Raw genomic sequence first — 13,218 nt, 5'->3', positions numbered from 1 at the left:
TTACTTCATTGAACATATATATATTTTTAAATTTCATTTTCCAAAACAGGGTTTCTCTGTATAGCCCTGGCTGTCCTGGAACTCACTCTGTAGACCAGGCTGGCCTGGAACTCAGAAATCTGCCTGCCTCTGCCTCCCAGAGTGCTGGGATTACAGGCATGAGCCACCACTGCCCGGTGAACATATTTATAGTCATACTTTTACTTGGGTTGGTAGTTTTGGAGACCACATGCCTTAGTTTTTCATGTTGCTTGTGGTTTTGCTTTGGACCTTGTGCAACAATTAGACCATAGGTTGAATATAGCTGATCTTGCTCTATTTTGTCATTCATTCATGTGGAATGTCATTTTCTACCTCATCATATTCAAACCATTCAAGTCCTTAAAAGGCTGTCCTAAAAAATGAACCTCTTATAGGTATAATATTTTCTTGGTTTTAACCCATTTATATACTCTGTCTTTTGATTACAGAATTAAGCTACTTGCATTCAAAGCAATTATTGATATACAAGGATTTATTATTGTCATTCCATTCATTATTTTGTTTATATAGAACTTTTGTTCCTTTCTACCTGTTGTCTTTCTTTGCAATGAGGTGATATTCTATACTTATCTGCTCTGATTACTGTATATGTTATGTAATAATTATAGTTTATCTGTGGTTACCACAAAACTTATTTAAAACATTATATAATGTACTGTTTTAAGATGGCAATTACTTTACTTTGATTATACCAAAATAACTCATCTTTTTAGTCCACCTGCTTCTTCGTAGTTTATATTTTTGATACAATGTATATTTTATATTAAGTGTTCTTTAAAATTATTATGGGTATCAGCTTAATCATTTAATTTTTTAACCTTCATTCTAAAGATATAAGTGAGTTACACACCTATTCAGACTATACGGAATTTAACTGTGTATTGCTAAGTGACACACTTTCCCTTCAGCTCAAAGAATCCCCATTAACATTTCTAGCATTCAAGGCATCACTGATGTTGATGAGCTCCTTTAGTGTTTACTTAGCTGGGAATTTTCATTTTCCCTTCATTTCCTTGCCAAGAATTCCTACTTAGCAATTTTTTTCCATCCGTACTTTGGATCTGCCTTCTCAAATTTTCATGGCCAGGGTGCCATTTCTGCGAAGAAACATTAGTGCTGCAGACTATTAGCACACCCTTCCATGTGCAGCTTCTCTTCATCTGCCGCTTTCAACATCTTCCCTCAAGCTCCGGCTTTTTATTATTTGGTAATGTCTTCTGTGAGTCATGCTTGCACTAGACATTTGTTACCTTCCACTAAAATTTAGACTCTAAATGGACACCTATGTATTTTCTGAGATTTACTGTTTTCTTTTTTTTTCCTTTTTTTGATTTACTGTTTTCTATTTTTTAAATAAATTTTCTATCTTTTTGTATCTTTTCTGTTATTATTATAAATTGAGCGCTTGCTTTCTTGATGTTCTCCCATTAATTTCACATTTCTTCATTCCTTAATCATTTGTTCTCAACGCTGGCAACATATTCTCTTTTTTCTTTCTTTCTTTCTTTCTTTTTACACTCCAGATTTTATTTCCTGCCCTCTGTCCACCCTCTGACTATTCCACATCCCATATCTCCTCCCCACCCCTGTCTCCACGTGGAAGTCCCCACCCTCCCCACCCAACCATACCTCTAAACTCCCTGGGGCTGCCAGTCTCCTAAGGGTTAGGTGCATCTTCTCTGACGGAACACAGACCCAGCAGTCCTCTACTGTATGTGTGCTAGGGGCCTCATATCAGCTGATGTATGCTGCTTGGTTTGGTGGTCCAGTGTGTGAGAGACCTCAGGGGTCTAGATTAATTGAGACTGCTGGTCCTCCTACAGGATCGTCCTTCTTCTCACCTTCTTGCAGCCTTCCCTAATCCAACAGCAGGGGTCGGTCAGCTGCTTCTGTCCATTGGTTGGGTGCAGATATCTGCATCTGACTCTTTCAGCTGCTTGTTGGGTCTTCTGGAGTGTGGTCAGGCTAGGTCCCCTTTTGTGAGCACTCCATGGCCTCAGTAATAGTGTCAGGCCTTGGGACCTCCCCTTGAGCTGGATCCCACTTTGGGCCTGTCACTGGACCTTCTTTCCCTCAGGCTCCTCTCCATTTTCTTCCCTGCAGTTCTTTCAGACAGGAACAATTATGGGTCAGAATTATGACTGTAGGATGGTCCCCCTCTCCCTCATTTGATGCCCTGTCTTCCTGCTGGAGGTGGGCTCTACAAGTTCTCTCTCCCTACTGACAGGCATTTCATCTAAGGTCCCTTCCTTTGAGTCCTGAGAGTCTCTCACCTCCCCTGTGCATTCGGGAGGGTCCCCCAGCCTCCTATCTCCCCAGGTTGCCTGTTTCCATTCTCTCTGCTGGCCCTTGGGGCCTTCATTCCTTTTCTCTCACCCAATACCAGATCAGGTTTCCCCACCCACCCAACCCCTGTCCACTTTCCCTCCCAGGTCCTTCCTTTTCTCCTCCCTCCCCACTTGTGATTGCTTTCTTCTCCCTCCCAAGTGGGACTGAGGCATCCTCACTTAGGCCCTTCAGCTTGTTGACCATCTTGAGTTCTATGGACTGTATTTTGGGTATTCTGTGATTTTTTGTTTTTAGCTAATATACACTTAATAGTGAGTACATACCATGCATGTCCCTTTGAGTCAGAGTTACCTCAGTCAGGATGATATTTTCTAGTTCCATCCATTTGCCTGTTTGTGATAGCCAAAAGCTAAAAACAACCCAGATGTCCCACGACAGAAGAATGGATACAGTAAATGTGACTTGTTTACACAATTGAATATTACTCAGCTGTTAAGAATGACAACATATTCTTAAATTGTCTTTAAGTTGAGTTTTTTCTACTCAATCAGACCTACCACTGATGCTCTTTATTATAGTTTTCAATTCTATAATTTTTTTGTATTTCTGTATTTGTATTTTGGGTTTGAGACATGTAACTATATAACCCTGGCTGACCTGGAACTCACTGTGTAGGAAAGACTGACTTGCAACGTGTTATGATCTTCCTGCCTCTGCATTCTATGTGCTATGGGTATAGACATGTTGAGCTCTGCTTTAATTTGTTGTTATTTTTTTCTATTTTCTTTTTATTATGATTTTTAAAATTTCTATTTTATGCCTATGGATGTTTTACCTGCATGCATACCTTTTGGTTGCAAGGGCCAGAAAAGGGCATCAGATCCCCAAGGATTGGAGTTACAGCTGGGTGAACTGCCGTGTGAGAGCAGGGAATTAAGCCTGGGTCCCCTGGAAGAGCTTTTAGTGCTGTTAACCACTGGGCCATCTCTCCTGTCCCCTTTATTGTCTTTTAAAAACATCTGTTCATTAAGATAGAGAAGGAGAGTGGAGGGAAAGAAAGGAGAGACTAGCCTATAGTGTATGTGTGAAAGTCAGAGAAAAACTCTGGGGGTCAGTTCTCACCTTCCCTGTGTGGGCTCCAGGGATCAAATTCAGTTCATTGAGCTTAGCAAGACTTTTATCTGCTGAGCCATCTCACCCCCATGCTTTTCTTTATCCTTGATGTTTAGGAAGCTTCTTTGAAATGTGTTCTTTTGTATTATTAGTCTGGCAGTTTGCAAATCCACATTTATTTCCTTCATTTTTTAGCAGTATTTCTTTGCTACCCAATCTAGTTTCAAACTCCTATGTACACATGATGCTCACACCGCAGGTTCTGAATGCTAGGACTACAGGGCAGTGCCTTGTAGCCAAGAGTATAAAGCCCCAGTTTCTTTAAAGACTCTTACTGGCTTTATGTTGAGGTCTTTGATCCACTTGGACTTGAGCTTTGTACAGGGATAAGAATGGACCGGTTTGCATTCTTCTATAGAGACCACCAACTAAACCAGCACCATTTATTAACGATGCTTTCCACGCTCCTCCCCCCCACTGGATGGCTGTAGCTTCTTTGTCAAAGATCGAGTGTCCATAGGTGTGTGGGTTTATTTCTGGGTCTTCAGTTCTATTCCATTGATCAACCTTCCTGTCACTGAACCAATACCTTGCAGTTTTTATCACAGTTGCTCTGTAGTACAGCTTGAGGTCAGGGATACTGATTCCCCCAGAAGTTCTTTTCTGTTGAGAATAGTTTTAGCTATCCTGGTTTTTTTGTTATTCCAGATGAATTTGAGATTTGCTCTTTCTAGATCTATGGAGAATTGAATTGGAATTTTGATGGGTATTGCATTGAATCTGTAGATTGTTTTCAGCAAGATGGCCATTTTTTTTCTATATTAATATTGCCAATCCACAAGAATGGGGGATCTTTCCATCTTCTGAGGTCTTCTTTGATTTCTTTCTTCAGAGACTTGAAGTTATTGTCATACAGATCTTTCACTTGCTTGGTTAGAGTCACACCAAGGTATTTTATATTATTTGCGGCTATTAGTATTGGGATGATGTATTATTTTCATGATTGTGTTTGATCTTTGTGGCCTTGCATCAGTGTCTGCATATTTGAGGAAGAAGGGAATTACTGTGATCATTGTGGATTAGCTTTGTTTAGAAATGCCTTTCATCAGTCAGTCTGGGCAAAATACTTGGTGTGATTCATAGCATGTTACTTGTGTCATCTGACAGGTTTGAAATAGCTCAGTGTGCCTGGTTCCTATAAACATAAGTTTAGATCTGAAGGTAGATCCACTGTATTGACCCAATGATTGAGTCTTTGAGGTGATCTATAACTTCATCTCAGAGGTAGGTCCTGGAGACTGTGTCTATTTGGGATATCTGTATCTTTAGGTCTATACTAGCTGCATTTGCTTTGGTATGAGCCTGATCATCCAAGTGTCAGGCAGGTGCTTTCCTCTAGGAACCAACTCCCAAGAATGTCCCTTTTATAGTGAGATTTGAGAATAGCTTTTTATAGCCCTGATGCCCTGACCAATCAATCCTTATGGACGTAATCTTGAAGCCAGAGCCCACATATCTATGTTCTAGCACAGTTTCCTGGGAACCAAATACCAGGCCAGTGCCTACATCCTCATGCTTTTGGATAGCTCACATGTCTAAAGATAGTTTGGCAGTACTCATAATACCAGGATCTAGACTGGAAGATGGGTCTGGTGCTTATATCTCCTGAGATGGATTGAGTTAATTGAGGCTACTTGATGTACATATGGAACTTACATGTATGTATGGTGGGGCTGGGGAGGCAAGGGATACCTGATACCTAGGTCTATTGGAGTGAGCCTAGCTTTTGAGTCTGTTGGAGTAGGCCTGAAGTCTACAATCCATGAGGCTAGTCTTCATCCTGGCGTTTTGTGTGTGTGTGTGTGTGTGTGTGTGTATGTGTGTGTGTGTGTGTGTGTGTGTGTGTGAGAGAGAGAGAGAGAGAGAGAGAGAGAGAGAGAGAGAACAACTTACATTATTGGGTTCTCTCTTTCTACCATGTGGGTCCTGGGGATAAAATTCAGATCATCCGGCTTGAGGACAAGTGTCTTAGCCCATCTCACTAGCCCATTTTTTGCATCTTATGAAATTTTGTCATCAGATAAGCCATTAGATTTATGTCCTTGTTGTATTGATATATTTATTACCTTGAAATATCCTATCCTGGGTAATTGTTCCTTTTTCTGAAATCTATTTATTATTAAAACAGATATTCCTACTTTACTTACATTTGCTATACTATATTTTATTTACATTTTAAACCAACTTTGTGTTTTATTATTTATTTGTAACAGCCAAAGTATGTAATTAACTTAGGTGCTGTCTTAGGGTTCTATTGCTGTGACAAAACACTGAGACAAAAGCAAGTTGTAAAGGATAGGGTTTATTAGGATTACACTTCTAGATCATATTCCACCATTAAAAGTCAGGGCAGGAACTCAAGCAGGGCTGGGATCTCAAGGCAGGAACTGATGCAGAGGCCATGGAGGAGTGCTGCTTACTAGCTTGCTTCACATGGCTTGCTCAGACTGCTTTCTTGTAGAATCGAGGACCACCAGCCCAGAGATGGTATCACTTACGCATTTGATCACCACTTGAGAAAATGTCCTTTGGCTGGATCTCATAAAGGCATTTCCTCAACTGAGACTTCCTTCTCTATGATGAGTACAGCCTATGTCAAATTAATAAATCCAGCCAGTACAGGTGTTACCAACAGATGTATGTGTAAAGAAATTGTGATATTGTGGCTTGGATGCAGATTAATTCATAATGTGCTTGACTAGTATGCAAGAATCCCTGGATTTGATCCCTAGCAACATGTAAAATTGGGTATGTTGACACATGCCTCCAATCCCACCACTGGGCAGGTGGAGGTGAAAAGATAAAAAGTTCAAGTTATCCTTGGCTACAGAACAAATTCAAGTGCAGGGAGCTTGTCTTAGAAAAAAAGATATCTAATTAGATGGCTCAGTGGATAAACTTGCTCTGATAGTCTGGCAATCTGAATTTGGTCCTAGAAACAACTGCACAAAGTAGTCTCCTGAATTCCACACATATATTGTCACACACAGAGACACCCATATGTATGTCATACACACAAACAAATAATAAAATATTTTAAATGTGTTTATAAACAAATGAAATTTTACTCAGGCATAAAGAAGAATGAAACTCATGTCATTTGCTGGAAAATGGATACAACTGAAAACTATCATATTAACTGAAATGAGTCAAACTCAGAAAAATTTGAAAGTCAGAAAGACAAATATGGAATGCTTTCTGTCATTCATTGGTGGATCCTAGTTTTGTATACATATGTAAGACCATTAATGTTTATAAAAATTTGAGTGTAGAAGGGAGACTAAGAAAAGAAAGAAGACTACCTGGAGGAGATGAAGGGGAAAGGAGGGAAGAAGGAAAAGAATATGGCCCACATCTATACTGTACTGAATAAAATTGTTTTTTATGAAACCCAACACTATGTAAAATGAGTATATGCCAATAAAAATTTTAATGTGTTTCTTGTTGGTAGCATATATTTAAAAGTTTTGTTTTGCTTTAATCTAATGGTATTTGCCATTCACTTGGTTCATTTCAACACTTAGATGTAATATGAGTATTAATAAGGTTAGACTTACTTATTCTATTTTAAAGTAATTGGGAATTAATTCAAGGCCCCCATACATGCTAGGCAAGTATTCGACTACTAAATTATATCCCCCAACCCTTTATTTTTTACTTTTTATTCTTAGACACACTCTAAGTAATTTTGTGGTTCAAATAGGCCTTGAAATTGTGATGCTGCAGCCTTGGTCTCCTGAGTACTGTGATTACAGACCTGTACCACCACATTCAGCGTGCTTGGGTATAAATTTAGCATTACACTGTTGGTAGTCCATTTATGCGATCTATTTTTTGTAGCTGTTTTGCTTTTTCTTGTTTTGGGTCAATTGAATATTGTGAATAGATTTATCGCCTTTTGGCTATGATGTATAACTTAGTTATCATTTAATATCAATTGCACACATTCAATATACAATTATCTTCCTTTAAGACATATAATAAAATATAATATATTCATTTAATTTCTTTGAGTTTGTTTATGTAGTGGATAGCATTTATGGATTTCCTTATATTGAACCATCCCTGCATCCCTGGGATGAAGCCTACTTGATCATGGTGGATGATCATTTTGATGTGTTCTTGGATTCGGTGGGCAAGAATTTTATTTAGTATTTTTGCATCGATATTCATAAGGGAAATTGGCCTGAAATTCTCTTTCTTAGTTGGATCTTTGTGTGGTTTTGGTATCAGTGTAATAGTGGCTTTGAAGAAGGAGTTGGGTAGTGTTCCTTCTGTTTCTATTTGGTGGAAAAGTTTGAAGAGTATTGGTGTTAAGTCTTCTTTGAAGGTCTGATAGAATTCTGCACTGAAACCATCTGGTCCTGTGCTTTTTTTGGTCGGAAGCCTATCTATGACCCGTTCTATTTCTTTAGGGGTTATGGGTCTGTTTAGATGGTCTATTCGATCCTGGTTTAATTTTGGTAATTGGTATCTGTCTAAGAAAATGTCCATTTCCTCCAGATTCTCCAGTTGTGTTGAGTACAGGATTTTGTAGTAGAATCTGATGATTTTTTGAATTTCCTCAGTTTCTGTTGTAATATCTGTTTTCATTTCTAAGTTTGTTAATTTGGATACTTTCTCTGTGCCCTTTGGTTAGTCTGGCTAAGGGTTTATCTATCTTGTTGATTTTTTCAAAGAACCAGCTTTTGGTTTTGTTGATTCTTTGTATGGTTCTCTTGGTTTCTACTTGATTGATTTCAGCCCTGAGTTTCATTTCCTGTCTTCTCCTCCTGGGTGAATTAGCTTCTTTTTGTTCCAGGGCTTTCAGTTGTTCCGTTAATCTTCTAGTGTATGTTCTCTCGAATTTCTTTTTGGAGGCACTCAAAGCTATAAGTTTTCCTCTTAGCACTACTTTCATTGTGTCCCATAGATTTGTTTATGTTGTGCCTTCATTTTCATTAAATTCTAAGAAATCTTTGATTTCTTTCTTTATTTCTTCCTTAACCAAGGTGTCATTGAGTATTGTTCAGTTTCCATGTGTATGTGGACTTTCTGTTGTTTTTATTGTTATTAAAGACCACTTTTACTCCATAGTGATCTGATAGGAGGCATGGGATTATTTCAATCTTCTTATATTTGTTGAGGTCTGTCTTGTGACCAACTATATGATCGATTTTGGAGAAGGTACCATAAGGTGCTGAGAAAAAGGTATATTCTTTTGCTTTGGGATGAAAAGTTCTATATATATATCTGTTAATTCCAATTGGTCCAAAGCTTCAATTAGTTTCACTGTCTCCCTGTTTAGTTTCTGTTCTCCTGATCATTGGTGAGAGTGGAGTGTTGAAGTCACCCACAATTATTGTGTTAGGTGCAATGTGTGTTTCTTTTATGAATGAGGGCGCCCTTGTATTTGGGGCATAGATGTTTAGGATTGAGAGTTCTTCTTGTTGGATTTTTCCTTTGACCAGCACGAAATGACCTTCCATGTCTCTTTTGATGACATTAGGTTGAAAGTCAATTTTATCTGATATTAGAATGGCAACTCCGGCTTGTTTCCTGGGACCATTTGCTTGTAGAATTGTCTTCCAGCCTTTTACTCTAAGGTAGTTTTTGTCTTTGACACTGAGGTGTGTTTCCTGTATGCAGCAAAATGTAGGGCCCTGTTTACATAACCAGTCTGTTAGTCTATGTCTTTTTATTGGGGAATTGAGTCCATTGATGTTAAGAGATATTAAGGAGTAGTGGTTATTGCTTCCTAACATTTTTTATTTTAATTTTATACGTGTGTGGTTATCTTCTTTGGGTTTGATGAAGGAAGCTTAGTATCCTGCTTTTTCCAGGGTATAGTTTCCCTCGTTGCAGTGGTGTTTTCCCCCAATTATCCTTTGTAGGGCTGGGTTTGTGGAAAGATATTGTGTAAATTTGGTTTTGTCATGGAATATCTTGGTTTCTCCATCTATAGTAATTGAGAGGTTCGCTGGGAAATGCCAGTCTCGGCTGGCATTTGTGTTCTCTTAGAGTCTGCATGAGCTCCGCCCAGGATCTTCTAGATTTCATGGTCTCTGGTGAGAAATCTGGTGTAATTCTGATAGGTCTTCCTTTATATGTTCCTTGCCCTTTTTCTCTTACTGCCCTAAGTATTCTTTCTTTGTTTAGTACATTTGGGGTTTTGATTATTATGTGACGGGAGGTATTTCTGTTCTGGTCCAGTCTGTTTGGAGTTCTGTAGGCTTCTTGTATATTCATGGGTATATTCAACCTCTCTTTAGGTTAGGGAAGTTTTCTTCCATAATTTTGTTGAAGATATTTGCTGGCCCTTTAAGTTGTAAATCTTCACTCTCATCAATGCCTATAATCCTTAGATTTGGCTTTTTCATTGTGTCCTGGATTTCCTGGATGTTTTGGGTTACAAGCTTTTTGCATTTTGCATTTTCTTTAACTGTTGAGTCCATGGTTTCTATGGTATCTTCGGCATCTGAGATTCTTTCTTCTATCTCTTGTATTCTGTTGTTATTTGTCTATGGTCCCTGATTTCTTCCCAAGGTTTTCTATCTCCAAAGTTGTATCCCTTTGTGCTTTCTTAGTTGTTTCTACTTCTGTTTTTAGATCCTGGAAGTTTTTGCTCAGTTCTGTCATTTGCTTGTTTGTGTTTTCCTCTAATTCTTTAAGAGATTTTCGTGTTTCCTCTTTCATGACTTCTGCCTGTTGATCAAAGTTCTCCTGTATTTCTTTAAGTGATTTTTGCGTTTCCTCCTTTTTGGCTTTTGTATTCTCCTGAATTTCTTTCAATAATTTTTGTGTTTCGCTTGTAAGGGCTTCTAATTTTTGATTCATTTTCTCCTGAATTTCTTTTAGTATATCTTCATGTGTTCCTGTGCCAGCATCATGACCAGTGATTTTAAATCCAAATCTTGTTTTTCTGGTGTGTTGGAGTATCCAGGACTTGCTATTGTTGGAGAATTGGGTTCAGATGCTGCCATAATGCCTTGGTTTCTGTTAGTAATGTTCCTACGTTTGCCTTTAGCCATCTAGTTCTCCCAGGTGTTAGATGGCCTTATTGTCACTGGCTGGTGCTTCAACCTACTGTGGATCTTTAAGGTTATTTCTGCAACACTGGACAACACTGGCACAGATTACTGATATGCTGCCTTCCTCTTTTGTGCCTTTGGATCCCTGCTCAGTCTTGCCTCAAGCAATGTTATACTTAGGTTGTCAAGGTCAACCAGGTGTTCTCTGTCTGCTCTATTATGGAGCGAAGATGGTGTGGTGGGGGTCACTCCCTCTGTTGATTCTCACATAGGACACAGGTCCCACTATGGACTGGCTTGCAGATGAACCACCTGTGTGCTCAGTTCCTGAGTGCAGGCAGACCCCTGGCGGTTTGCACCACCAGAAATCTAAAGCTCAGGGTGGTACAGTACCTAGTGACCCTTTTCTGTCCCCGGCAGGCAGCAAATATGGCCACAGGGAATCTCTTCCTCTGCTGCTCTCTGGGCGGGACACAGGCCCCACACCCAGTAGGCTGGCAGACAAATCGCCTATGTGCTCAGTTCCTGAGTGCAGGCAGACCCCTGTCGGTTTGCACCACCAGAGATCTAAAGCTCAGGGTGATACAGTACCCAGTGACCTTTTCTGTCCTGGCAGGCAGCGAGTATGGCTGCGGGGCTTCTCTCTTTCTGCAGCTCTCTCTCATTTCATTTCAGTAGTGTTACATACTCCATTTTGTAATGTCCCACAATATATTCAATCCATGCATTAGTAATGGAATTTAGGTTCTAGGTTCCATATTTTATTCTTACATGTACTATTAGATGAACATTTTGTATCTGTTTGCTTTTGAGGCTATATCCATATATCTATGGATTCCCACAAATACAGTTGTTCAATTAGGCATTTTTCTAATATTCACATCTTTCTTGGTAGTTTATTAATTCATATGACCTAATGCATTTTATCTTTCTAAAAATACAGATATTCTTAAGATGATTCAAAATTCATTGTGAAATAACCATAAATATTATCATTGATGAAAATGTCTTACATTTTTATTCTTTGTTTCAGCTTTACAGGTAGTCTGTACTTTAAAGAAAATTTTAATGGATGAAGAATCAGAAGATCGTGGACTAATTGAAAGTGGAGTTTCAACTCTCCAAATCCTAAATTTGTCTATAGATTTTGCTCTGGAGGTAACTCAAGCATCTACTATTATATTATACTCTTTTCCTTTTTGAAGAAGACTTCATAAAATCATCATCACCTAGGCATAGGAGAGCCCTCCTTTACTGTTTTGTCTCACATTTTCTCCCAAGATTCTTATAGAATTGTCTTGTTTCTTTTCTTTTGAGGGAACAGATTTGTGTTTAAAACAAACAAAAGTAAACATAGCAAAAACACTCATTTTAAATGAAGCTCTAGGACCACTGAGAGACCACCATACATACATACATACATACATACATACATACACACATACATACATACATACACACACACTTATAATGATGTTAATGATGATTATAATAGTAATGATATTTTAAAATTAAAAGAAACTTCAGATTAAAAAAAAAAGCTATTTCAGGCAGAGACTTATAGCTCCTAGTAGAGCATTTGCCTAGTAAACAAGGCCTCATGTTATATCCCAACTGTGAAAAGGTAGAGTATATCACATCATACAAATAAATATGTATCTGCTTTGAAATGTACATTTCTTATCAATTTAGATGAAATAGTTTAAACTAAATGAAATAGTTTAATCATTTGTGGTCTTTTTTTTTTCATGAAGTTGGGTCGGGGGAGGTGGTGGTGGTAGTTGTGGTATTGTTTTCACTAAGTAGCTCTGGCTAGTCTAGAACTTACTATATAGACCAGACTGGAGTTGGGCTCATAGATATCTACCTGTCTCTCTGCCTTTACTGGGAGTTACTACTATGACTAGTGTGCTTTATAAAAATATAAGGAAAGAGAAGGAATATGGTGGATGTGCAGTCAGGTGTGGGGGAAGGGGCGCTTTTGTGGGCCCATACTGAGGCATCCTTTCCCTCTGAGGGACCAGCCACATGATGATATAACATAGAATAGAGTTTATTTAGGACATGGGGAGGGGAATTGAGAAGGCAGTAGAGGCAGAGAAAGGCAGAAAGGGAGAGTAGAGGAAAAGAGGCCAGCCATGAGTACATGGAGAGAGGGGGGAGGATAATGGGGAGAGAGGGTAAGGAGCAGGAGTGAGAGGAGAAGAGAAGGGAGCAAGAGAGCAAGAGGGAGAGGAGGGGACAAGCAGCCCTTTTTATAGTGAGTCAGGCACATCTGGCTGTTGCCAGGCAACTGTGGGACAGAACCTTGACAAAATGCCATTAACTAACCTGTATCTTTTCAACTACATCAACTTTAGTTTAATAAATACATGTTTTACTTGTAAAATTTTGGTCTTAATAAGATACAGAATTCAAAAAGCCTCAAGAGTAACTTGGGAACTCTTGGCCTATATAGAGTATTGGTCCCACACATGCTAGGCAAGCACTCTAGCACTAAAATGTATCCCTGTTCCTCTTTTAACTTTTTACTATGAGACCTACTCTCCTTTTCATTTATACAGTTATTTATATATTATATTTATATAAGTTGATATTTATTTTATTTTTTATTTCATTTAATTATTTGAATTATCTATAATTTTATTATAAAATTATTAATTTATATAAATTAATTATTAAATTTATATCATTTTTAATTTCT

The 13,218-nt window shown here is 38.5% G+C and overlaps 1 protein-coding gene across 1 annotated transcript in view; it reads left to right on the top strand.

Annotated features, from left to right (window-relative positions):
- Tex11 (testis expressed 11) overlaps window positions 1-13,218 on the top strand; it is a 246,191-nt gene that overhangs the window by 149,747 nt on the left and 83,226 nt on the right. Inside the window, exon 17 of the mRNA XM_052170254.1 lies at window positions 11,548-11,672. Within this exon, the coding sequence (XP_052026214.1) occupies window positions 11,548-11,672 (125 nt within the window). The remainder of the gene's footprint in view (window positions 1-11,547; window positions 11,673-13,218) is intronic.

Source organism: Apodemus sylvaticus, chromosome X (genome assembly GCF_947179515.1).
Source record: "Apodemus sylvaticus chromosome X, mApoSyl1.1, whole genome shotgun sequence".
Classification (NCBI taxonomy): Eukaryota; Metazoa; Chordata; class Mammalia; order Rodentia; family Muridae; genus Apodemus; species Apodemus sylvaticus.
This window is presented reverse-complemented; position numbering and strand designations above follow the sequence as displayed.